At 35.6% G+C, this 26,560-nt stretch overlaps 1 protein-coding gene across 3 annotated transcripts; it reads right to left on the bottom strand.

The window, feature by feature from the left end:
* Positions 1–737: 737 nt before the first annotated feature.
* On the bottom strand, positions 738–26,037 carry LOC130613309 (uncharacterized). Of its 3 annotated transcripts, XM_057434657.1 has the most exons (29): positions 25,775–26,037; positions 22,751–25,381; positions 21,494–21,574; positions 21,245–21,301; positions 21,142–21,168; positions 20,824–20,982; positions 20,533–20,658; positions 20,297–20,428; positions 17,613–17,702; positions 16,907–16,987; positions 15,992–16,030; positions 15,281–15,355; positions 14,976–15,083; positions 14,109–14,315; positions 13,146–13,338; positions 12,943–13,008; positions 12,798–12,863; positions 12,246–12,553; positions 8,781–9,066; positions 8,062–8,234; positions 7,393–7,696; positions 7,018–7,143; positions 6,578–6,747; positions 6,039–6,136; positions 5,570–5,787; positions 4,410–4,585; positions 3,904–4,068; positions 2,054–3,424; positions 738–1,833 (listed from the first exon to the last, which is right to left on the bottom strand). In XM_057434657.1, exons 1-29 carry the CDS (start codon positions 25,830–25,832, stop codon positions 1,556–1,558), a joined length of 7,869 nt encoding a protein of 2,622 aa, XP_057290640.1. In that variant the 5' UTR covers positions 25,833–26,037; the 3' UTR covers positions 738–1,555. The 3 variants fall into 3 exon arrangements, with proteins under 3 accessions (XP_057290640.1, XP_057290641.1, XP_057290642.1); XM_057434658.1 differs by lacking the exon at positions 15,992–16,030; XM_057434659.1 differs by lacking the exon at positions 20,297–20,428.
* Positions 26,038–26,560: the final 523 nt, after the last annotated feature.

Genomic DNA, 26,560 nt, shown 5'->3' with positions numbered 1-26,560 from the left:
TTGACTATGTGACTTATCGCAGAGCTACAAATATAGGCTTTAATTTTATAAGTAAGCTAAACATTAAATTTATTTCACCTTTACACTTCTTCTAAATTTCAAAATTTAAAGTCTTAAAATGAATTATTTGTACAAACTTGATTTTTTTTAACATTATTATAACGATAGTGCGTAATATAGCGATTTTTGAATTTTGTTGGGGAAGGTGACAGGATTTTTTCCGATAAGGTGCGAGTAACTCGACGCAATCTACTTCACGCGCTAAAGTATGCTTTACTCGCTGAAGTATACAAATAATATACAAAGTCATTAATGTTACGAAAGTAAAATGTATAGGGCAGAGATTTTTTACTGACGCTCGGAGGTTCTTACGAAGGACGGGACCGTTGGTCCGTCTTTTAATAGATTTAGTAATGTTTATATTTACAGCAAATTTGTATTATTATTATTATTATTATTATTCCAAATATTTATACAGGATAAAGCCACTTCAGTGCTGGAAACACTGTTATCAGTGTGGGTCCTGTGTTCTGAATGTATACACCTGCATTACCTACCCAATTTCCCTAACAAGGCATGGGTTGACCCGTAGCTGTGATGAAGACACTTGCTAAACAAGCCCGAGCTGTGGACCGAACCACGGACGGATTACGAAGCGAACTCCATTACCACTAAGCCACACGCCACAAATACATCTTTGAAAATTTCACCATGTTAACATAAAAAGAGGCTTGTAGTGAATGTTAGTAACAGGTGTATTAAAAACAAGTTAGTTTAATATTATATACAAAAATATATATGACGTAATCCATGCATGGTATGTGTGGACCGTGTTTAGGTGATATAAGTCATATACATACAATTATTGTATAATATAAATAGTATATGTAAAAATTAAAACCTGTCAGTAAATTATTTTTTAAATATTCGCTAATTACTTTGCCGAGAAAATTTTGCGTAAATTAAATTTAGCGAATAGGAAGTTTGGCTCAATTTTGCGGTGATTTAATTTCGCGAATGGTTAATAAAGGTACTTGAGGTGCAGAAATTTCGAGGTTAAAAGTTTCGCGAGTTCTAGGCGAATTCGCAAATGTTCCTGATCGCGAAAATTTTCAGCAGCATCTATTTGCGAAACCCTCTATTTGCGAATGTTTCTGCACTTAAATTTAATGTTGGTGTTCGCTCATGATCAGTTTTTGAAAGTATCGATCTCCAAACGAACTAAATCAATGTTTGATGTTTCGATGTATGAAGAAATAAGAAATTGATGATTTAGCATGGATTTATTTCTCGACTTTGATTGATACGCATTTCTTGTTTCTAATCCTGCATGTAAACAACTCGGTTTCCAATTCCTTTTTAGATTATTTTATTTCGCGACAATACGCAGCTATGTATACCATTTTGAAATCACTGTGTTTCTATTTACAACGTTGCACTTCTTTATAAGTGAAGAAGCGATAACTTGTACGCATGCGCAGGCTCTAACTTCGCTATTTATTAACCAATAGTTTCGATCCTACTTGTCGGTGTAGTTTATGTATTCACATCAAATTTAAGAGTGCTTTTTCTTATTTTTCGACATTTTTATCCAATTGCCCTGTCTTGTAGAATGATGAGTTTGTTTTTTCTTTTTCTTCAGGATATTGCTTCTCCGTTGATTGAATAATTTCTGTACACTCCCTCTTTTTTTCAGCCACGTTGTTTGCTGACCAATTAATTTGGATGTATGTTGTGCATTTTCTTTTGCCGGTATTTTCTTCTTCTTCAAAGTCATTAAATTCTCAAATTCATTTGCCTCGTTATTTAACCGGTTACCGATAAAAGATGCGTCTAAACGAGGAGAAAGTCAAATATAAAATATCTTATTTGTACAAATTTTGGCGCAAATTTAATGTGGCGATGGAGAATCGTTTTTTAGCGTGTATTTGGATTTTGGTGCGTAACTTGGCGGAATGTGGGAAAAATAAATTAAATTTGGTTATTTCACGAGTATAAAAGTTCCTCTCACTTCTCTTAACTTTGTAAACAGCACAATCAAAAAACTTTGTACCTTCTAAACCTGTTGGGACATCAGAATCAGCTAACTTTTGTCCGAAAAGCCTGTTCCCTAATCCCATCTCTTGGTTTACAGCTCCGATGTTCTTCAGGCTGTTTATTCCCTCTAAGTCTACATCCAATACATCATAATCCGTTAACCGGTTAATCGTTAGTTCACCAGTATTTGGTGGTGATAAAGAACCGGCAACCGAAACTGGAAGATCTGTTAAGCCATTATTAGTTTGCGCTACACCAGTAACGGTTGATTCTGTATTATCCTCATTACCAATCGGGATGCCTGCACCATTTGCGTTGCCAGTAGTTAGGCTAGCAGGAGCGTCACCGTATGGTAAACCCGGTAACATGTCGCTTATAGGTGTGCCAATACTGTCTCCATCCAGTGATCCGGAATTCTTGAATCTGCAAAGTTTATGGCAGGAGTGGTGTAAGGGTATTAGAGCGAAATTAGTGCAAACCTTTGAACAGGGATGATTCACGTTAACCGTTCCAAGATGAGGCTTCGCATGTTCTGCAATATGTCCAAATCCCCCGCTTCCACCACTTCCACCACCTTTAAGTCTCGCCATATGAGCGGCAGCTAAGTTTCCTACCACGCTCACGGATTCGATTTCCGGTTCAGTGGCAACAGGACGCTGATTTAGCATTGGAACACTTCCAGCGCCTGTGGGTAAACCAACGCCAGCTGAATTTGATAAGCCACCAGCTAAATCACCATTAATTTCACCATTACTTCCCCCAACACCTTGGGAGGACCCAGCCTCGCCTATCCCCGCACTCATTGGGTTGATGTTTGTGTTCATCCCATATAGACCTATTCCTGGAGAGGGCAATCCACCATGATGATCCGTACCAGGACGTTTTAGTAAGTTTAATGCTTGATCAACACCGCTGCTGCTACTACTGCTGCTACTACTGCCGGCTTCAAGGTCTCCACTCATATGCACATTCATAGATTCAGAGTCACCCTTCGATGGGCGTTTGGAGGCTTCAGCTTTGTTTTTAACAGGCTCCTCTCCTGAACTTTCTTCGATAACTGAAGCAACGCCTTTGGCAATCTTTGTAACTTCAGCAGTATTTAACGTTGGTGGCAAACCAGATAAGGTGAAGCCAGCTCCTTTTGGATTTTTCTCTATCTTCACCTTACTTTTATCACCTTTGCTTATTTTGCGCATGACTTTTAAGGCTTCAAGTGCGCTATTGGTATCATCTTTACCAAAAGGTAACTCTAGATGTGTCACTTTAACCTTTGTACTAGCATTCATGGTTTCTTCGTCGACATTTTCGTTGACGTTGTTATGGTCCCCGGTAAATGACATGCCATCGTTTTGCAGCGTTTCGATGTCTTTAGTATTGTCAACTTCACCTAAAATGTTTTGCAACACATCAATTATTCCTTTAATGACCTAAATTTACTTTTCGCGCAGAGCCGTCGCGCGAAGAATTGCTTGCACGACAATAATAGTCTTTCACATATAATATTGATTTGAAGTAACGCAATACTTTTTTTAACATCAAATTATTCATATTATTAAATACAGTTGATTGTTCGTATTGGACGACGCAAATGCAAGATAGAAAAAATTTTAGCGTCGATTGGTCACAGAAAAGGATTCTTTTATGTGAAGGAAAAAGTTAACATTTTATAAACTTTTAATATAGCATGCGTAATACCTAAATTGACGTAAAGAGTGCGCGAAAATTAAATTTGCGCTAAATCTAAGTACGCTAAGTATGATATTATAAATGCTAAATATTTTTTGTAAATCCTAGCTTGATGCTAGCATTTTGATGGCAAAACAACTCACGAAAAATTCAAGAAAAAAACAAATAAAAAACCCTTACCTAGTATTGCAAGGTCATTTTGAACTGTTCCTACTTCATTAAGTCCGTGTGCCGTATTAATCTTGTCTTGGTCCTCTAATTTTGATTTGCTTTTCCCTGTAGCTGCCAAAGGTGGATGATCGAGTTTGTAATTACAAGGAACCTCGATGGGTGATGTAATAGTATCTAAAAAAAAAGGGTAAATTTATTGTCAAGTCGTGACGGATAACATAAAGTCTTTTTTTACCTGAAGAATTGTATGAAACCCCAATGGAAGTTATTTTTTCCTAGCAACCAAGCAATGTTATAAAATGTTTAGGGCGTGGTCGTAACTATGGTGGTCGAACTATGATCATGGAAAAAATTAATGAAACGCCAAAGTTGCCTTTTGTTGCTTGGTTGGAATAATTTCCATCGTATTAACTCAACATTGGCGAGAGGAGGAAATGTCAGTACCAATGGAATATCTGCAAGACTGTCATATTTCGTCTGATTGTAATATTGAAAGGAAAAACAAACAAACTCACCTTTTGGTCTGAACCTCAAATATTTCTTCGGAATAGGCCATTCATTAGATCCGGTTGGCAAGGTAACACCGATGCTTAAATGATCAAGGCCTGTAGCAGCCTTATGAATGGCTTCCATGTAATACTGCTTGCCAATGTCCAGATGAACAGGGCTGGATATTTGCTCTTCGGGGTATCTGAATAAAGAGTTGAGAGTGAAATTTAACAAAAAGATAAATGAAACAACAGCAAAAATCTTTCCATACAACTTCTCTCAACTAAAGCTGCCTTCATAGAAAGGCTCTTTCTTAGACAACATGGAATTTATTTGGGTGCCTATTTTTCAAAAGTATGTAATGGTATCGTGTATAATGGATTTAGGGTTGATTTCACTTCGATAAAAAAAACGGAAATGAAACCACGATGTTCCGCTCTAAACATAATCGTCTAAATACGACTTATTGAAAACAAACTTGATGTACATAATTGTAAAGCTACATTAGAAACGAAAATTTTTGGATGGATAAACTTTCGGATTTTTTTGTTTTGAAAATTTTATTTATTCTAATATTTTTAAAAAAAAGACTAGTGCATTGAAATTACTAATCAAAAATCAATAAAGACTGTAGTCTTTGAACTTCTGTTTTGTGTTATTTTCCACATTTGGCTGAGGCTCTATCTTTTTTTTCTTTTTTGGGGTCCATGTACAGGCTGTCGATTATCAATTTTATTTAGTCTCGCTTCAAAGATATTATGCCTTGGTAAGACTTCGTTATTTAAGGTATATGTTTCTGAAAGCATCTTCTGTAGAATAAATTCTTTTCTATAAACTTGAAACTGATAAACAGTCAGGGAGAAATGATGTACCGAGCATTTAGGAGTTTATGTAAATTTGAGAGGCAAAGCATTCAATGCATAACAATTTTTGGAGATATTTAGAGATATTATTCCATTATAAGGGAGATATTATTCCATTATAATGGAGATATTTGTGTTGTTGTTGCTACTTAGTTTTTCGAAAAGTCAGCATGATATCAGCCTTCCAACAAGGCTGACATTTTCTGTTGATCGAGAAAATTTACTGTTACGTGATAATAGAGAAAGCATCTTATTAAAGTAAGTGAAAGAAGAAGAAGAAGCAAAATAAACAAACAAACAAACAAACAAACAAACAAAAATACTTGTCAAATTGATGTTTTTCTGTCTTTCTCAATTCTTTCAACATTCTTTTCTTGTGTTCTGGTTTTTCAGTTGAGGACATCCACAGTTCGCACTTACGATCACATGACATAACAAAGCGATAGTCGCCTGTCATTGGTGCAATGAAATATCCTTTTAATCGTTGGCCGTAATTAAAGAATTCGTTTGATGGTGCTTCGAAGCTGGACAGCAAATCAACCTAGTCGCGCAAAGGATGGGGGTTAATGACTCTTGAAAGAATTTTTATAGTAACATTTTTGTTTTTCTTCGAATTAAATATTTCACCTTTCGAGATATATTTTCGCTTCAGGCCTCATTGTAGACCATTTCCATGCTCTGTTTTAATTTATTCAAATATTTATCTTTTCGACCTTTTCTCTCCTCTCTTTCTCTCTCTGGCTCTCTCATGCGCGCTTTTGCGATACACCGGCAGTTTCGCAATTCTCTTACCTGGTTAGGAATTGAGGGAAATTTTGAAGCAGTTGTGAGATCAGTAACGTCTTCCCCTTTCACGTCTTTCCACACTTCACGTATCACTCCATGTTTACCTACAGTAAAAATGACATTGTTCATGATTATATAAAATATTCCTTCATCAGTCACTATCAGTCATACTCAAGATATTATGACACTTATAAAAAAGTACATTTATTTTTAATTGATTGTTTAGCCTCGGTATTTCGGAGGAAGGGGAAAGGCGGATGGAGAGGGGATATAAATATAAAAATCTGTAATTTAGTGTTTATGAATATGTCCTGGGCTAAAAGAACATTATTAAATAATCACATATTTTTCAAAGAAGTTGACTTCATACTCCTTTTACCTGTGCGCCTTCAAAATGGGTGTTTTCATAAGAGGCGTTTCCGAAATGGGCGTTTTCAAATTGAGCGTTTTCAAAAGGAGAATTTGCGGATTTGTCATTTGTACACCATCTTTGGTTTGTTACTTTGTAAACAATGTGTTTAAGTCAAACTATAAGTGGTACGTACTTGGTTTAAATTGTTTCAGCAATTCTCTTTTGATTGGAAAATGTGTTTTTCCGCTTGGTTGGACCACGCCCATTTTTAGGGTGTTTAATTTATCCCCTTTTGTGGCTTGTAAGGCTTCTATATAGTAATATAAACCAGCTTTCATGTCGAATGTCTTCGATACTTCAAATCTAAGATTAAAGCATATTTTATGTTGAAAACTGGCGTGGCGTTTCCGTGGCGTAAACTTTTATTCCACAACAACTGCTGCTTTCTAACAGTTTTTTTTAAGAAACTGCTTTATAAGAAACTTTGGAACCTATTTTGCCATAACAAACACAGTTTTTACTAAGGACGTTAAATGCATTCCTAGTCAGAAAAATATTTAATCGATTGTTATATAAACTCCTATTCAAAAACAATCAACAAATTTCACAGCTCCTGTGTTGTGAATTACTTACAGGGAGGGTAAGTCAAGTCCTCTTGTTGTAACATTCACTGCGATTTTGCTAACATTTCCCTTAGTTGAGAGTAGCTCATCATTATCTTCGGTTACCGGCTCATCAGTACTATTTGCTGACATCCATCTAAACACAGTGAACAGAATTAGAGAATAAGAAAAGAAGGACTTGTGGTTATTTACTATTTTTAATATTTCCAATCGACTTTGTCAATGTTATCCATCAAGCTGTATTTCAGGACCCCTTAGCTCCAGCATCACCTGCATGCCCTTAAAAGTTTTGGAAGCTCTGGGTGGTAGATTGAATCTGCTTTATATTAATTTGGATTCACGAAATATCGGCTACGTTAAACTTTTAAAATCAGCCATGGCCAACCTTTTTCTTGTCTTTGCTGGGGGTGTGTACTCTAGTACCAAAGATCGTCGATTGCACGAATCATCATCACTTAAATACAGACGACAACCAGTTGGACATGAACCAAAGAATTTAAACTTCCCTGTCTCTGTTGCCAAGAAGTAGCCGCTAACTCTATGACCATGATTTCCGTCGTTTTCATACTCAGCTAAACTGAAGTCCGACAAAGATTTCCATGTCGATGGCGTGTCGGGAAATGAGCGCTGACTTATAAGATTACGTATGGTAGCATCTGGTAATTGATCGTATTCTTCGTCGACCAGCGCTAAAGAGAAAATTTGTATAGATGTTCTATTAAAATTTAGATTTAGACGCTGCCGACGTAAACGAATAAATGAAATTATGACGGTATTGTTGCCAAGTTCCATTTACAATAGAATTAAATTCTAGAAAATATTTCTCTGTACGTAAATTGAGCCTACTACGAAATTGCCGCGTTTTTATGAACATTCAAAGTTCTATAAAAAATATTTTTTTTCGCTTTTTGAATTGTAGGCACGAGATTATGAAATTATTGGCACAATTATCGCTACTCTCAACCTTGATTTCTCAAATTCATTAACACAGTTAAAAAACTAAGCTTTTCTCCCGCTTTAGAACCAAATATTTAATACGCAAAAATATCCTAACCTCCTCTCTGCAACCTCAAATATTGCGAAGGTATTGGTGCAACGATATTTCCAGACGGCATGCGTACACCGACTTTCATAGGAGAATCTTCACTATCATGATATGATAACGCTTCGATGAAATATGTTCGTCCTCCTTTCAAGGGAATAGGATCTGAGCTCTGATCTTGAACGCTACATCAAATAAAATATTTTAGAAAAAGATGTTTTTGATTTTTTTTTTTGTAAATCTGACGATCTGACGAGACTAGCTTTGCAGAGTGGCCAATGCAAAAGATTTTAGGAGCAAATAACGTAAAAACTGATCACTTTTTGTTGAACCAGTATTTTTATAGTTTAACTGTCAAGTTTTTCTGTACGAGCCTACCATAGACACTAATTTCACGAAGAAGGTGTACAAACTGGGGAGGTAAAAGAGAATGACCCAAGTGGATAATGAAAACATAATAATTGCAACAATCTAAGAGCATAGAGAAACAGAGTAGTTTTGATTCTATCATAAAAAAGCAAGGCCTTTATATCTGATGAAGCCCTTGTTTCTTAGGTCATCTCTTTACTCACACAACATCCTTTCTCTACATACAATATTTTGAATCCTTCACAGGAAAAAAGGGCATTTAATCTAAAAACTGTTAGTTTACTCTCCTAGCAACGGCCAAGGCTACCAAATAAAATATAGAAAATATCAATACAAACTACATTTTAATTTATTCAAATTACCTCCCTGCATCATGCGATATAATGACATCTTTCTTTGACTCTTCATCCGTATTACTTAGCGACAGTTTGCACTCATCCGTGCATGACGCGGCAAATATATAGTTCCCAGACTCCGGTGGAACAAAATAACCATACAACCGCTGACCATATTTGATACCTTTGTCACGCGGTGTTGAAAATTGGTCTACTATGTAAGACACGTGCGGTGCCTTTGGATATGATTTTAGTGACGTCATTGCCTTGATTGTTTTGCTCGATAACCCATTCCAAATTCCACGATGTAAGCCTAGAGTATAGTTTATATGCGTGGTGTTATATGAGGTGAATGTGTTATTTACAAGTGTGTTGTTCCAAAATGTGTTATTTTGATATGTGTTATAGTTGTGTGTTTTATTTTTGTTTATATCTTTATTGCTATATTTCTTATGTGGTATTTTTTTGTGAGTGCTATTGAAGACTGTTAACGCGTGCGTCAAAAAGAAAATTTAAAAAAAAATCATAAAATACACTTTTACAGCGGGAACATCAGATCGGAATACAGGCTATGGCCAACCCTGTTTTGAGAGGCTCCTATCCGAAATCTCCGGATACGAGGTCAGAAATATTGTATTAATAACTTTAGTCTAGAGTACAACAAGACCTATTTTTACTTAACTTTTGCGAAAGTACTGGGTACATATTCGCAAATGAGAGGTTTGGAAAATTTTGCGCAGAACTTTTTAGTAGAAATTAGTAACTTAAAAATACTTAAAATTAAATTAAAAAATTAAATTGCGAGGGTACACTTCGATGGTAAAATTTTAACCAAATTCGCGAGTTTTAAAGATCTACGCTAAAATGTCTCATTGTCACAAAATTTGCGAAGGCTACTTTTGCCAAAACTTATTCCTAGCAGCGAAAAAAACCTTCCTTATACAGGACAGATTTTAAACCAGACCAAAGAAAAAATATTAAATATAAAAAATGGAAATACAGAAAAATAAAGATATAAATGCAGTTAAATATCTCTTTTACGACATAAATACATTTGACACTGGGAAATTTTTGACAATGGAATATATCAGGTCATCGCCAAAAAACCCCATTTCAACTTACACATTTGTATTCAATTCAATTTTCACTCGGAACGGAAATAATCAGAAAACTTCCAAGTCACGTGTTTATAAGATTTTTTCTTGCACGCTTAGAAAAATTTCCGTTCCGATCCGTTCCGTTCTGAGGCAAAAGATATGTAATTGAAAATTTGGCTTTAAACCATTTTCCTCCTGGCTATTTCTCTTCAAAGAAATTCATTACTCTCTTCGTGGTTATGGAAAAAAGTTTGCTTTATTTTAAAGCAACCTCCTCCCCAGGACATTTTGTTACAATGACGTCTCGTCTTTCTGGTAAAAAAGAAAGAAAAATCCCTGAGAACAAAGCTGATCTAGGAAGAAGGGAATTCACAACTTAGAATAAATTTAGTTGGCTGTTAAAAATAATACAATAATCGATGGCTTCTTGTGAAATACAAACTAGGCATTTTCATTGCTACATATATTTTTAATTTTTTAACAAAAATACAATATCTATTATTTAGGACATCAACAAAATATCCAGCCCACGTGACCAGATACTTTAATCATATTAAAGGCTAGTTTTCATTTCAATATCCGTAGCCGCAGCTCTTAACGGTTAGACGTTTGCGCTCCAAATCTTCAATCTCTAATACAATAAATATGGCAGCATTTTTTGAATTTTTAATCAGTTGCTAAAATGTTGTGCGCTAGAAGGTTTGAAAGTGACTCATCCTCAATCTTGATTCCAGGTCCTATTGTCTTTCAAGCCCTGGGAACGAGGTTGATTCATCTTAGATTCAAAAACTGCCAATATATGGGCGTTTCAACCAAGAAAGTTCTAAACCTCCCCAGACACTAAACACTAAAAGCTGCGGTTAAAAACGGCTTAATGGAAAAACAGCCTTAACATCCTATCGGTAATTTAATCCAACAATATAAAAATAGGGGGAACCAACTGTGGCTTTGTCATATGTCTAACATCCTTATAATATTGGGAAATTATGTTGTTGTATAAAAAATCAGCGACTATACACTGTATGCACGGAATTTAAGAATAAAGACGGGGGGAATAAAAACAAAACCCGTTTGTAAACTTTCGTTCCGTCAAATAACTCTTGAGGTAAGACCTCGCGTCAAAAAAATGTTCTATCTTCATGTGATAGTCGATCATGTTTTCATCGATCACATATAGCCATTCCATTATATTGATTTCGATTTGATTGTCTCCATTAACTTTCCGTAATGGCATCTCTTTTCCACTATTGGATGTTGTGTATGCATAATGTCAACATTTCTAAAAGTATTAACAAATTTTCATGGAAAACTAACAGTGTGTTTATTATTTGAATTTATCATCAAGTGTTGTGCTTCATGAAGTTACCCTATCTCTACACCCATGAAAACTTTTGAAAAAGTTAAATGTGGAATCTTAGTTACAAAATAGTGTCATAATACGTTTAAACTATAACTTGATTGAAGTTAGACGCAAATATTTTGAAACAGACTCGTAAAACATAGTTAAGCTTACTAAAATTTTTTATTCTGATTGATAAAACTCTAAACTTCAGTTGAAAAAAATATCATACCTTCTTTCTTTCTACAGAAATTCAATTGTCATCTGCTATGAAAAAAAGGAGAATCCTGTACACTTTTTTGAAACGTTTTTGTAGCTGTTTACGTCATCGTCATCGTCGTTGTTATTGTTGTTATTTTTGTTGCTGTCGTCAGTGGTGGCGTCGTTGTTGCCGTCGTTGTTGCTTCCGTCGGCAATGACGTTGTTTTTGTTGTTGCTTATTAGCGCGAAAACATTTATTTGAAGGTTAAAAAATTTATCTAGATATCGGCATTATATCTCTAGTATCCATTCTTTTAAAAGTTTCATTACTATTTTTCGCGCAATATCGCATCAGTCGTACGTTACGTTGGTGGCGTTAAAGTTAATAGGGAATATACGAAGCAAGAACTTGCGATATCTGCATTTAAAAAACAATATGGCTACTGCGAGAAGTGCAAAACGGACGAGGAGAAACGTCAACCTCGTCCCCATGACTTATTAGGCTTTTCGTAATTGTTCAGGCCGAATAATATATAAAAGCCTAATAAGTCCTTAGGACGAGATTGAGAGAAAAAAACAAAAAAAAATTATAAATACGCTTTCGTTTTTTCTGCATGCTTTTATCCTGTTCTTGTTTCGTAAGCTCTCAAATATTAACCATGGCTGCATTCAGTATTTTTGAGTCTAGTGCTCACGTGCCCCACCCCCCTGTCCCCCCAAAAAACCCAAATACTTGGAAACAAACAGGCCCTTTTAAATGAACAATTTCCCGTCAGTTGTTTAAGTGCGTTAGTTACTCTGCTTCAAGAAGGTAATACATCAAAAGAACATCAAAAGTATTCATGAAATAACTACCTGTTTCAGGATGTGTCAATTTTGCTCTTTTCGTGTTTATCGTCTTTGGTTTCCTTAAATTTGATTTCTTCTCTGCATTTTCATCTCTTTCTTTTTCCACCTCCAGCGATTTTTCGTTTTTAAATTTATTTTTGAATTTTGGATGGAACGATCTTTCCGATTTTCGAGACGACGACTTTCTTGATTTTATTTTATGTCGCGCCGTTAATATGTCGTCAGTTTCACGTAATTTCGGATTATCCGTATGTGAATATTTTAATACTGGATAATCGGATTCTGATTCTGCTTCTTCCTTCTTTGAATTTTTTCTACAAAATTATTTTATATATTATTCATTCTCTTAAAAAAGAATATATTAACTTTTTCATTTTCACGATATTCTGTGAACTAAATTCCTTTTTTGACGCATAGCAACCTCGATCCCAGGGCTCACATATAAGAAGGTGAAAAAGTAGCGCTGGGAACCAGATGAAGCGCGGTTTTTAATTTAAATTGTTTGGCCCGAATAAATAAATCTCTACGATGCATGGGAAGTAGAATTGATTTCTATACCTTTCAATAAAATCATGCTTTCGACCTTTCCAGTGTTCAAGTAACCCGTTTTCCCAGTTCAGTTGACTAGAAAGTAAAACGATTTATAACAGCGAATGAACAGAAAAAAAATTCCTCTCCTAGGACCCATTTATATTATACAAACCTGTTTGCAACTGCGTGCTTCTTATGACCGCTTAATAATCCTTTTTCCCATTTCCTCAAACTGCGACTAGAAGAAGAAATGAGGTGGATTGCATGCATGACTCTAAGACCTTATATTTGCTCAGTTGTTTTATAAAGCACAAAGACCAGCTAAATATGTTGATAACTATTAAAGATAGAAAAATATTGACATTATTATTATACCTGGAGCAATGTTCTGGTCCTAATGAAATAAACTTCTCATATCCTTCGGAATCTGGGCATTTACCACCAGATTTTCCACCAGCACTATCGTCTCCAGCCTCACCACCAGCACCGGCACCGGCACCAGCTCCAGCACCGCCAGCAACACCGCCACCTGCAGCATCACCGCTGGCACACGCACTGCAACAACCACCTAAATATGCAGAATAATAGATGGAACGTTGTTCGGTAAGGTATGCGAGTATTTCTGACAAAATATACAAAAGGACCTCTTAGCTGCGTGTCCGCTTATCTAATTCTTGATTACCTTCGTCCAGTACAGGCTAAACACAGTTCTCTAATGTCATTATATAATCTAGGTCTTTATAATAGTAGCCGTATTATGTCTGTACAATTCGTGCCTTTTTAAAGAAATTACCAAAAACAATTTTTTTGATAAGAAGAAGAAAACAATAAATTTTAAGAAGATTTTTTTAAGTTTATTTTTTCTAAATTGGATGTGCTTATTTTTTGCTAAAATTGTTTCTACTATGTATTTAACTGAACAAAAAGCGTAAAAAAATGTTTAACATTCTCTTACACTTTTTGTTGAGTTCTTTAAACACTATTTACAAGAGAAGCCTCCTTTATAACCCATACCTAACGGTAAAAATTCCAATTATTGTTAAATATATGAATTTTGTAAGTAAACGAACACTACTTGCGATTAACTATGATGGTTCCGTGCTTATAAATGTATTTTTCCAGAGACTGTGACTACCGCAGAGTAATTTCATAACATGTTCGCGAAAAAACCGATGCGTGAAATAATTAAGACGGCAAATTCCCGTGGATTGTTCCACAGACTAGTATTTTTATTAGTCCTCCTCAAATATGATAAATGTTTTTAAAATCGTAGCGATCGCTACTTGCAAGTTAAAAGTTAATAACAAATAAAAAAAACATATCAAAAGACATTTTTACCGCCCATCATTTTCCCCATAAGTTTGGCAGCTACCATTCTTTCGTTAGGATCCAGCGAACACCCGTCATCCTTTAGCAGGCTTCCGATGATTTTCATCGTGTTGGCAGTGCTCTCAGCTTGGTTACTTAAAAGCGTGCTTAGCATTTTTGAACATTTCGTATCGCCTTGGCCACCATTATTTTTTTCTGAATCAGGAACATTCATTGCTAAAATAGATATTTTATAACTTTCATATGATTTGAAAATAAATTTCAAAACATCATCAAAGCTAGGACGATATTCTTTCTATTTCACTAATCAAAAGTAATTCTCCATTCATCTTATTTTACTTTGTTATGCAGCACTATTTATTCTTTAATTTCGAGGTATATGTTGTGTATCTTAATAACAAAATTTACATCTTTAAAGCAAAAGTTATCCCACAAATTTTCTGAATTGTCGGAAAAAAGATCTGCCATAATGAATTCTGTGACGCGACAAACTTCACTTGAGAATATGAATGATTGAAGTTAATTTTGAGTCTAAAAATCTCAGTGCCATAGAAACCAATAAGGGGGAGGGGACAAGATCTAGTATATCTGCAAGGGCAAACTATAGTTTTGGCGAAGGGTGAGATTTTGAATATTAGCACGTCTAGATTGCATGGAAATGTATTGAAATTCAATAAAATTGGTGCCACAGATTAGCTATAACGGACAGGAAAACTTCTTCTTCTTCTTTTTTTTTAAAAAACAGCATTGTGAAAATTGGCTAAGTCCCTCTTCCATGCACTTCCTGCAGCACTGAGAAGGTTACAAGCTCGTCCCTCCAACTGAAAACCTGGGGACAAGTCTTTGTACTTAATACGTTTCTAATAATTCACTTACTTTTCAAAGCTTCCAAACAACTCAATGGAATCATAGGGTCAGGTTTTTTAGACTCAGTTGTCGCTTCGTCGGTTTCTTTTGCACATCCACCGCCACCTGCGCCACCACCTAAATTGGGCAATGCGGTAATACATCACTAAGTTCTTAAATGAGAAGGCAATACCAGAACAGCCTGCTGTTGCGTTTGAAAAAAAAAGCAGATAGTCGACTTGTTGTGGATGTGAGTACTGTGTCTCTGTGAGCACATCAACATTGTTCTTTACGTATAAAGAAACACATCTAGCCTTAGAAAGCAATAATCTTACCGCACCCGCCGTCGGGGACAAGCTTGTACGATTGTCCGCCACCACCACCGCCACCGCATCCGCCTTCGCCAGCTTCTACAAAGTAAAAATAAAAATACTGTTATTTTAGTGCGGTACTTTGGGAAGATCATGATATCAACGTTTTTTTACAATACGAGCAACTACATGTATTTACATCGACGGTTTATTCAAATCTAATTTCATCTTCCAGTGCATGCATATGTATCGTTTATTACATTCATGATCCATGCCATGCTTTCCTTCTCAACAAAAGACCACAGTTCTTATTGCTTTTTTGTTTCGCTCAAAACATTTTGAAATAAATGTGAAATCATTAGAGATTTGTTCATAATTTATTTTTCTTATTTTTTTATTTTTTTTGTTTTTAATTTTTATTATTTATTATGCTGATACATCTTCCTGTTTGTTATGCAACTTCATTTAGGGTCTTTTTTTGTCCAGAGAGCGCTGCCATCATTGGTAAACAATAGAAGCACAGGACACAAGGTCGCTTGTTACTCCGGTGGTATATAGGAATCTACATCTACTATACTATGGATCATTTACATCATGAGTTGAGTTTAATAAATAAATTTGCATAAATGAATGTTCGAATGAATGAATGATTGTAAGTTCGAATGAATAACTGAACGCATGAATGGATGAGAGTGAGGCGTAGCTAAGTGAGTGAAAGAAGTTTAAGCCACTCACCATCACAAGCCACAGAAATCTTTAGTCCCTTACTGCAGCCTACATGTAGAATTGGGTGTAATATACATGTTTTTTTTATAAGCATGACATTTTAAGCATCCGTAGGCTTAAACTTGTTCATTTTTTAAGCATTATGTGAAGCCTAAGAAAATGTTGTGAAATTTTTATGTTTTTTGTTTCATAAGCAGTTTTTCTTTTTTTTCTTTATGTGTGAATTAACCTGTATGTACTGACATTTAAGTTGTAATTATGGATGTTCAAAATTCAAATGCAAATTCAATTTTTTTTAAATAAGCATATTTTGAGCCTGATCATGTGTTTTTCATAAGCATATTTCAATAAATCTTTTTGCCATTAAGTATAACCTAAGTATAGTTTCAAGTAAGTACATTTCTTAAGTGTCCGTTACATGTAGCAAAGTTGGCAAAGTTGTCGATTTCAAATAAAAAAAAGCATATGTAATTTTGGCGCGTTCATTTTAAAAATGGTTGGCTAACAAGAAGATGTTGTTTTAATTCTGGCGCTATCACTGGCAGTAAAAGTGAAGACAGTGCAAAATAGAATCTTGAACGATGTAACTTTCTCAGTAATAGACAATGAAATTTTTAAGCCTTAACTCAAATTCAACTGTCTCATATTCATTTTAGCACTGTCAAGTTGTTTATAATGTCGAATGGTCTGGGAATAACGTTAATAGCACATGAACGATATAGGAGGTTCCGTGCGAAAATGACGAAAGTTGTTGTGTCATTTTGTTATTATGCAAACTTTTTCAGAATCAACATTCATTTCAACACGGTTGTAGTTTTGTTAGTCTCATTATAACTCATATCGTTTTAATGCAACAACTTAATCAATTTATTAAAGTTGAATTTTAGCATTTGTCCTTGAAATCTAAAAATAAAAAAGACTTACCGCCACCGCCCGCCTTACACCCTTCAGCAGGTGGAGCTGGTTTGACAACTGGTGGAGGTTTGCAATTCGTTCCACCTGATTCTGTAATAAAATATAGTGGAAATAATAGAAAAAGGGAATGATTTATAAATCGAAAATTAAAAGCTAAACCCAACATTCAGATTCTGCCCTCTATCTCCCTCCCTCCCTCCCTACCTCAATCTTTGAAATTACTACTTAATTACTCACACATACGCCCCTATAGCAGTATTATTTTGGATATGCTTACTACTGCAAATTCAATATTATTTGTTTTTGTTCCTTCATCTTAAGCTTTCTTCCCAGTACTCAAAGTACGAACTAAATCAGGGGTAATCGAGTCTAGGCTACATTTAGCAAAGATAACGACAACTCAGTTCAAAATACTTTTTATTCTCCAGAAAGTTGATGTTTTAAGGTATGATAATTTATAAGTTTTCCCACCTCCCACCTCCCCTAACGTCAAGCTGACCTTTAGCATACTTCTCTCAACCTCGTCCCCAGGGCTCTTTTTCTCTTCTGAGAGCCGTCTGGGATTGTCAGATAAAAAAGACCTGGGGACGAGATTAATTCTTCCCTATTTGTGAGCCTATGTCGCAACATGTTAATTTTCTTCACGAAGATCCCTGATATAAGTTTAAAACTACTTTTAAGGTGACTAAACACGCCAACATGTAAACTTTCATACCTTCACACACTGGAACCAATTTGAACTTCAATGGAGGAGCGGGCGGAGAAGGTGGTTGTGAGCTTCCGCCTCCACAAGCGCCGCCGCCACCTAAAAAAAAACATTAAAATCAGTTCTGTACCCCAACTGCAACTGGATTCTTAAAATGCCAACTAATTCATTTTTATTTTCCATGAAGAGTTTCTTGTTTACAAACATGCACTTTTTTAACTGTGTACGTTTTTTTATAAGAAACCATTTTAAAAGAAATTAAAAAAGTTTTACTAGTTGTAATAATGTAATTTTTTTACATAAAAATTCCACATGCCTCCCATCAATTGGACGAATATTGAGTAGGTTATTATGACAAATCGGAAGACAACTTAAAAATTGACGATTTCAACGGAACAGACATCCATTTTAGATGAATAAAAGACATTATTTAATCTTCTCTTGCATATATTTTAATTAAAGCCTCCTTGTTGCGTCAAAATCATGTTTTTAATTGAATATCCCTTTTATGGACCCCGTCAAATTTAAAAAACTCGTTAAGAAATGTTTTCTAGTAAAATAACCTCAGAATTTAGGAACCTTTTGCTAGTTGAACGTTTGCTTGGTTTTCTATAAAAAAACGAGTAGTTTTTGTCATCATGAGTTGGCCATCTCAGTCTCAAAATTTGAAAGCCTGTTCTCTGTTGTACACAAAGTTTTTTCGGATAGAATTATGAAATAAAATGGATTAAAGGCAACATGCAAGCTTTCTTATTTTTTATTTAACTTCGCGAGGCATGCCACTGGATACCGATCTCAAATAAAGAATAGTTGGAATACTAAAGGTCGGTTTTCACTAGCATATAGATTGTTGAGCAAAGACTCACAACAGTCGCCATTACGCTTTTTGATGAAAACACAGAACAACGCGACGCAAGAGTTGTTGCACAACAACAAACATTATAAAGAGAAAAGTTTTTTCTACATTAGTTGCACACAACAACTTTTGCATAGAAACTACGGGCTTTAATGTAAACCGACCTTAAGAAAGAAGATGGAAACTAAAATTAAGAAAGAGCGTGTACTATAAAAACGCTAATCTGCCTACAGCCTAAGATCTCCTCATACCTACATTTAATTCTACTACTATCTTATCTAAGGAAAACTAAAATTAAGTTCAAAAACTTGCGCATGCGTTGTACTTACCGCATGGCTCTGACTGGGTTGATTCGTAGCACCTTATTTTTTTCATAGGACCTATGTCAGAATTGTGATAATGTGGCACAACTTAACATAACTTTTTATTAATAGCAAACTCTAAGAGAAAAAAGACTACTTCTTTCTCATCTATCTTTTACGGGTATAGCTACAGAAGCCACTCTGTGTATCAGCATGAAAGGTATATATGAGTCAGAAGCACGAGTTCTATTTCTAAAGCATGTTACATACACCACTCACCACAGGATTTTAATGCATGGGTGCAGTCCTCACAAGGTTCTAATAATTCATCAGCGCACTCTTCATTTGAATCTAAGATTTGTGTATGTAAATAAACCCTCCATACTGTCATAGTCTAGATGGAGGCTATTCCTCTCATACCTAATTTTCTATACACACACCTTAAGTCGCTAAAGTTTGCGCCATTTCTTTTATTTTTTCACCCTCTTTTTCCCCGCCAAAAATTTACACATACTAGCAGTCGCACACCTTCGTTTTTTTCGCACACAAAACAAAAGCATGTATGAATTTTTTTATTATAGTAGAGTGAAAGTTTTATTGGCAAAGTAGAATCAATGAAATACTGGGAAAAATTTTCAATCAGCAAATAGTTTAAATTTATTTCTATTTCTTTTTTGTCGACATAATATCCTGTTCTTATTCTAAATTATATTTAACGCTTTCAAAATTTTGCAATTTCGCGCCACGCACAGGTACAGGCGATTTGGAATAAGGGTAATGCAAACATCTTCATACCTGCACATCTACTGCCGCCACCACATGATCCACCACCTGAACACCTGTGGCGAGGTGGTGGGCGTGGTGGTGGGCGTGGTTGAGGAGGTGGAGGAAGACTTTCACTATCATCAGCACACTCTTCACTTGAATCTACATTGTATGTGCAAATAAAAATACCTATTCTTTCATAGTCTTAATAGAGGCTACTCCTCTCATATCTACTTTCTGCGCGTATGATGTATATTATAATTCATACCTGCACATCCACCGCCGGTGTGGCCACTGCATAATCCACCACCTGAGCACCTGTGGCGAGGGGGAGGAGGTGGAGGAGGGGGAAGACTTTCAATATCATCTGTACACTCTCCACTTGAATCTACGGTGTATATGTAAATAAAATACCTATTCTTTCAAAATCTAAATGGAGGCTATTCCTCTCATATCTACTGTTCTACGGTCATACGGCACACGATATAAGATAATAAGCATACCTGCGCATTTACTGGCGCCTCCACCACATGATCCACCGCCTGAACACCTGTGGCGAGGTGGTGGTGGTGGTGGTGGTGGTGGTGGTGGTGGTGGAGGTGGAGGTGGAGGAGGGGGAAGACTTTCACTATCATCTGTACACTCTCCACTTGAATCTACGATGCATATGTAAATAAATACCTATTCTTTCAAAATCTAAATGGAGGCTATTCCTCTCATATCTACTGTTCTACGGTCATACGGCACACGATATAAGATAATAAGCATACCTGCGCATTTACTGGCCCCTCCACCACATGATCCACCACTTGAACACCTGTGGCGAGGTGGTGGTGGTGGTGGAGGTGGAGGTGGAGGTGGAGGAAGACTTTCACTATCATCTGTACACCCTTCATTTGAATCTACGATGTATGTGTAAGTAAAATCTCTATTCTATTAAAATCTAAATAGAGGCTATTCCTCTCTAATCTACTGTCCTACAAACACAATGTATTATAATCCATACCTGCGCATCCACCGCCGGTTCCGCCACCACATGGTCCGCTGCCTCCTGCACAACCGTGGCCACTAGCTGGTGGTGGTGGAGGAGGTGGTGGTGGTGGTGGTGGACAACTTTCACTTCCATCAGGCACTAAAAAGAGAATCGTGTTCGTTCAGTTCCACAAAGAATAAAACTTTCAATTTGACCACTAATTCTAGGACACAATTTTCATTAAGTGAGCAAACTGACACTCTTAAAAGTGTACTTTTTTTTAAAAAAAAATACAAGTAAAGAAGTCAAAAAGAAATTTCTTACGTGGTATGCACCAAATACTCTGTAGCTGTTGCTTTGGTGGTTTTTGTGGAGGTGGGGGAGGTGGTGGTGGTGGCGGTGGTGGAGGAGGTGGTGGTGGCGGTGGAGGTGGAGGTGGAGGAGGCGGAGGTGCTGCTGCAGCCATACTGCCACCACATCCAGCTGAAAATATATTAATCGAGTTATTATTTAATCAAAATTGTTAAATAAAACCTTCTACAGGGAATCTTTGAAGCGTCGATCTGTGTTAAACTTTTCCATTTGCGAAATGAGTTTTCTTAGATTAAAAAACTGTATGAATTTGTACAAAAACCTATTTACCTCCTGAGCAACCATCCCAGCCACATCCTAAGAAATCAGAAGGAAAATTCGGATGAAGTTTAATTTTATAGAAATGACGACATAAATAATGAAATAAACTTACCGTCACATATCATTTGATTGATGTCAGCTTCTGAAGGCATACTAACACATGAACCGTCTAGTGGAAAAAATTAAAAATACATTATCTATATGGCGACTCTTTTTGTTATCTCCAAGCATGTTTTGAGAACATAATTCGAAAAAAGAAATCCTGTATACGAGCCTTAGAAGGTCATAGTAAAACTAATTTCAATCTACAACCCTGCGACAAATCATTGTCGTAACTTGAAAGATTTAAATATCCGCTTACCCATTTGTCTGACGCATGGCGAACTTTTACCAGCAAATTTAACAATGGCGTCTTGATGGGAATTATCCTTTGGTCTTTTTGCTGAAATTAGCAAAATATAAAGAAGTAGTTAAAAACTAACTTTTGAAGTATCATTAGCACCTTAGGAAACGATGAAGGTCAAATTCTGGCATCCCGTTCCTTCCCTTTACCAATTCCGTTATCTTTTTCTAGTTTTTTGGTTAACAGGTAAAATCCGTTATATATAGGGAGACCCAATTGATTCATGTCAATAAATATGGCACTTATTTTTCTAAATTGAAGTTTTCCGTTATTGATATCTATACGGATTGTGTTTACACTAGATTTTTCAAATTTATACGGATAAAGAATAAAAACCAAAAAGTTCCCAAACAAATTTTTTTTCGGGTTTGTTTGAATCGGTAATACTTTAAGGGTAGAAACTTTCACGAGCAAGAACTTTTGTATGTCAAAAAAAAAAACAACTAAATTCTGACAAAATTGTTTGACAAAGTTAAAAATTTCCAAAGGCATTAACTTTCGTGAAGATGATCAAAAAAAGAAAGTGTCGTCCGCAAAAGTTTTTGCCCTTAAAGTTGTTGCTTTGATCCGTATAAATTTCCGAATATAAATTCACAATAACGAATAATACCGAGAATAACTTCAGCATAATACGAATGTGATAAATTGAAAATTTATACGTATCAATACGATAGTGTAAGACAGATATAAAGTTTACGTTTTTAATCTATTACGTTTTCATTTGAATCCGGCTATTTTCTTTGAATGCAAACGTTCTAAAAAAGTTTTCTATTTAAAACACTTAGATAAAAGGCGTCACCCTGTCACGTGTTAAAAAGTTTGCATGTGTCGTGCGAATTGTAGTACAGGGTATCTACTTTATATTAACTTCTTATCTTTTTGATATTCCTGACATTTTTTAATTAAAATTCCCGTCATTTTCTACATTTTTCAGATATTTTGGCCAGGCAAGAAATTTATAAATAGGTATAAAAGTATATTTAAAAACAAACAAAAAAAACAAACAAAAAAACAAACAAAAAAACAAACAAAAAAAACAAACAAAAAAACAAACAAAAAAAAAACAAAGAACAATGGACTATTTAAACTCAAACTTTCTGACATTTTCACGACATATCAAAGAAATTGGTGATATTCGTGACTTTTTTAACAATATTTTGCAATTCCGTGACCATTCTTGATACAGAGAAAACAGCCTTGTTGTTACAGCCTTACCATCTTCAGCTAAATCTTTAACATCAGCGGCGTTCTTAACAGTCTCTTCAACAAACTGCTGTCGCTCATGTTCTTCGCCTAACTTTTTCAAAATTTTAACAGTCCCAGGATGCAATGCGCTAACATCAATTTTTTTAGGATCAGGATTCGGGGATTGCGCGAGGCTTTGTAATTGCTTTAATTGACTTAAAACAACTCTCGAGTTTTGTTCCAACTCGTCATCAGACATATCTTCATTTGATTTTTCTCCATCTTTTTGCACATGCGCTTTAGTGCTATTTTGAGAACCGTTCAGATTTTTCTGTTCATCCTTTGGTTTTGCGAGCGAGTTAACGCTTTCACTGTCCGACCCTTTGAAAGTTTGTGGTTTTTCTGTTTCTTTTTGCGTGTACATCTCTTTTGCATGCTTCTCATGCTCTTCGTCACTTTCATCCTCGTGTCCATGCGGCTTCCTTCCACTGTCTTGCTTCTCTTCATGTTTATTTCCAAAGCGGAGCTTTTTATCCTCCTTATTGTTCGTTTCTATCGCCTGCTGCCACCCTTTTGGTTTATCTGGTTCCAAAATCGGAGGTTGGTCGTCATCTTTTTTATCCTGTTCCTTCTTATCAGTTTTTTCTTTCTCAATTAATTTTGTTTTCTCGTCACTTTTGTATTTTTTACCCTCACCATTATCCTGTTTCGAGTTTTCTGCAAAATATATTGTAGGCAGTGGAGTGTCATTATTATCAAATGTTTTATGAGGTTCAGGATGTTTATTATAGTCCTCTTTTTCATTGAGTTGCGCGTTCTGCTTACTATATTTATTCTCTTGCTTTTCCTCATCATTTTCTTTTTTAGATTTTTCAGAATATTGTCCCTTTTTATCATCACCATCTTCATCATTATTATATTTTGCATTATTTTGTTTCAATTTTAAGCTGGAGTTCTTTTCAGAACTAGAAGTTTTATCATTGTCCTGCTTAAATTTTCCCTTGGATGAGTCTTCCCTCGTTTTCTCAGACTCACTGTTATATTTTTCTTTTTCATATTTTGAACTTGATTCTTTATATTCTTTTTCTGGTGACTCTTTTCCACTTTCCTTCAAGCGTGAAGTATCTTGATTTTCTTTCAAGTTTTCTTTTTCGCTTGTTGTGACTTTCTTGTTGTCATTCTCTTCTGAAGATTGTTGTTTCATTTCGTCAGGTTTATTCCCTGTATCTGCGTTAGTAAGTTTAGGGAAACTGTTTTCAAATTGTTTTTCTTTTTCCTTGTTACGATCTGCAATTCTCTTCATGTCCTCGTTTTGTTTTTGCTGACGAACATCTTCTTCAAGCGATTGCATGTCGTTATTCTTTTGTTGTTTGATTTGTTTATCCTGCTTTCCTTCCTTTTGTTTTGCTTCATCACTACCACCCTGCATAAGCGACGCTTCCTTACCAGCATCTGCCATTCCTTGGCCATCTTGTTGCATTCCCTCATTAAAGTTTTTCTGACTCTCTCTTTCCTTTTCGTAAGAACCCTTTTGCTTCAAATCTTCCCTACTTTCATCTTCAGAAAATCGTTCTTTGTTTCCATACTCCTGTTGAGAATCTTCCCTTTCTTTTGCTTTAGGTCTGTATTCGGACTTATCCTCCTGTTCTTTTATTTCTTCGTTCTCCTTATGTCCGGTCTCTTTGTACTGAGACTGTTTCTCTTCATGCTGCGATTCTTTCTCTTGGAAGGGTCTTCTTTCAGACGACCCATGTGCGTGTTCATTTTGTGATTGCCGTTCAGGTTGTCTTTCGCTTTCTGAAGAACTTTGTTTTTCTTTTGTGAATTTGTTTTCTTCTTTATCGTCTTTCTGTTTCCTCATTTGCGCCATTCTATCTGGCTGTCTGTCTGGAGGGTCATCAGAACCATGTCGTGAACTGTAGCCATCTTTTTCACTTTCGGTAGCACTTGAGTGTTGATGTGATTCTTCTGTTTCTTGGTTTTGTTTTGAATTAGAAAATCTTGATTCCTCCTTATTTTTATCATTTGAAGTGTCTTTCTCATATTCCTGCTTTCGTTCTTTTACGGACTCTTTTGCATACTGTTGTCTACCTTCATCAGTCGGTTCCTTTACGTCTTTTTGTTTAACTTGATTGACTGGCTTTTTATCGTATTGTTGCTTCTTCCTATCATCAATCTGTTCGTATTGTTCTTTACTTCTTCCTTGATCGTGTTTTCTTCTCTCTCTACTATCCTCATCATTAATCATATGATTCGTCGAATCGTCACCATTTCTTGATGTGTACAATACAGACGAGTCCCCTTGAGAATTTAACGTCCGCCTCACATCTCTGCGATCATCATCATCGTCATCATCGTCACCATCTTCGCTTTCCTTTTGTGGAGTGGGGCGTTTAAATTTTCTTACATGTCTATGGGGCATCAACCCTTCAGGTATTACAGACGCCGGTTCATAAGCTTTATTCATAGTTTGATACCCGAGCATAGCCTTCTGTAATGCTACCAAATCCTCACTGTTGGGACCTTGGGTTAAACTAGCGATTCCATTTACTGATGGTTCCGTATAATGAACATCCCAAGGGTCGAGCAGGTTTTGTCTTTTTTGGCCCACATTTGATGTTTCTTTTGCCACGTGTGATTTTTTGTTGTGTTTTGAACGCCCTACCAGAGAAAAAAAAATGCTTTTGAATAAATACCACTATTGGTTTTTTAGCATGTACGTATGCAATGTATCGCAGCACAACATCGAAACATCAAATGTATGGCCAAAATCAACCTTGCTACTAGCTAGCAAAGTAGACAAAATCTACTAACGGATGAGAATGTGAGAAGGCTTCGATGCTGTGCCTGTGTAGACTGGTATTAACAAGATAGCATTAAACTAATCTGAAGGGATAGATTTGATGCTAACTAGACTGTTCATTATGGGTCCACTCAACACCTTGGAATGTCATGCAGGAAGACACTTATCTACTGTAATTCATGCAGTGATACAATTAGGATATCGTGATTTGACATTTTTAATATGATCAATATAACTGTTCAATAACTTACCATGAGAAAGCACTAAATTTGCCAAGATAAAGGCAGCAACTAAACATTTGTACAACATTTTGAAAGAAACGATCTAAATGGAACCAACAGCTGATCACAAATACATTGCTCGAGTAAGAAAATCTCAAATCTTGTCAAAGTTCTGTAAACTTCTTTATATTCGATATTTGTTTTAAATCAATATATTTCGTTTTTTATAATTCAGATTGGTATTTTACTGCGAAAAGAAAATTACCTCACGAAATTTGTTTACTTTTGCGAACCAATGAACGAGTGTATCGAAGCATGCACTTCGAGAAATACAAAACTCATTAATTATTTATATTTGATGTACTTTGGGCATTAAAATGTACTTTGTTTTTTAAAAGTAGTATGGCTAGGAATACCGTGAATTGTCTGTTCTGTACCAACTTTCATTTGAGAAAGGTGAATCAATCAATGCAACAGCATCTGCTTTTAGGATTTCATTGGAAAGTTTTCTTTTTTTTTATTATTTCTCAAATCATTTCAATAAGCTGAATGTGTGTAGAGATTTTTTAAGGGTGGGAATGATAAGAGTTCTGTCTGTTGGGCGCTGTTATTTTCAAGCATCAAAGACTCAAACCTAACCAAGCGCTATGTGGTGGAACAAAATTTTTTATTCAGAACAATTTTTGTTGTTGTACAAAACCAAAACATACTGTATACTTTCTCTATTTACTTTGCATTTATTGGAGTTAGTAACAAAAGCTGGAAAGAGTTCCCTCTTTTAATTTGAATTGGATCATCTTTGCAAATCTTATTTGA

This window comes from Hydractinia symbiolongicarpus, chromosome 10 (genome assembly GCF_029227915.1).
Source record: "Hydractinia symbiolongicarpus strain clone_291-10 chromosome 10, HSymV2.1, whole genome shotgun sequence".
Classification (NCBI taxonomy): Eukaryota; Metazoa; Cnidaria; class Hydrozoa; order Anthoathecata; family Hydractiniidae; genus Hydractinia; species Hydractinia symbiolongicarpus.
This window is presented reverse-complemented; position numbering and strand designations above follow the sequence as displayed.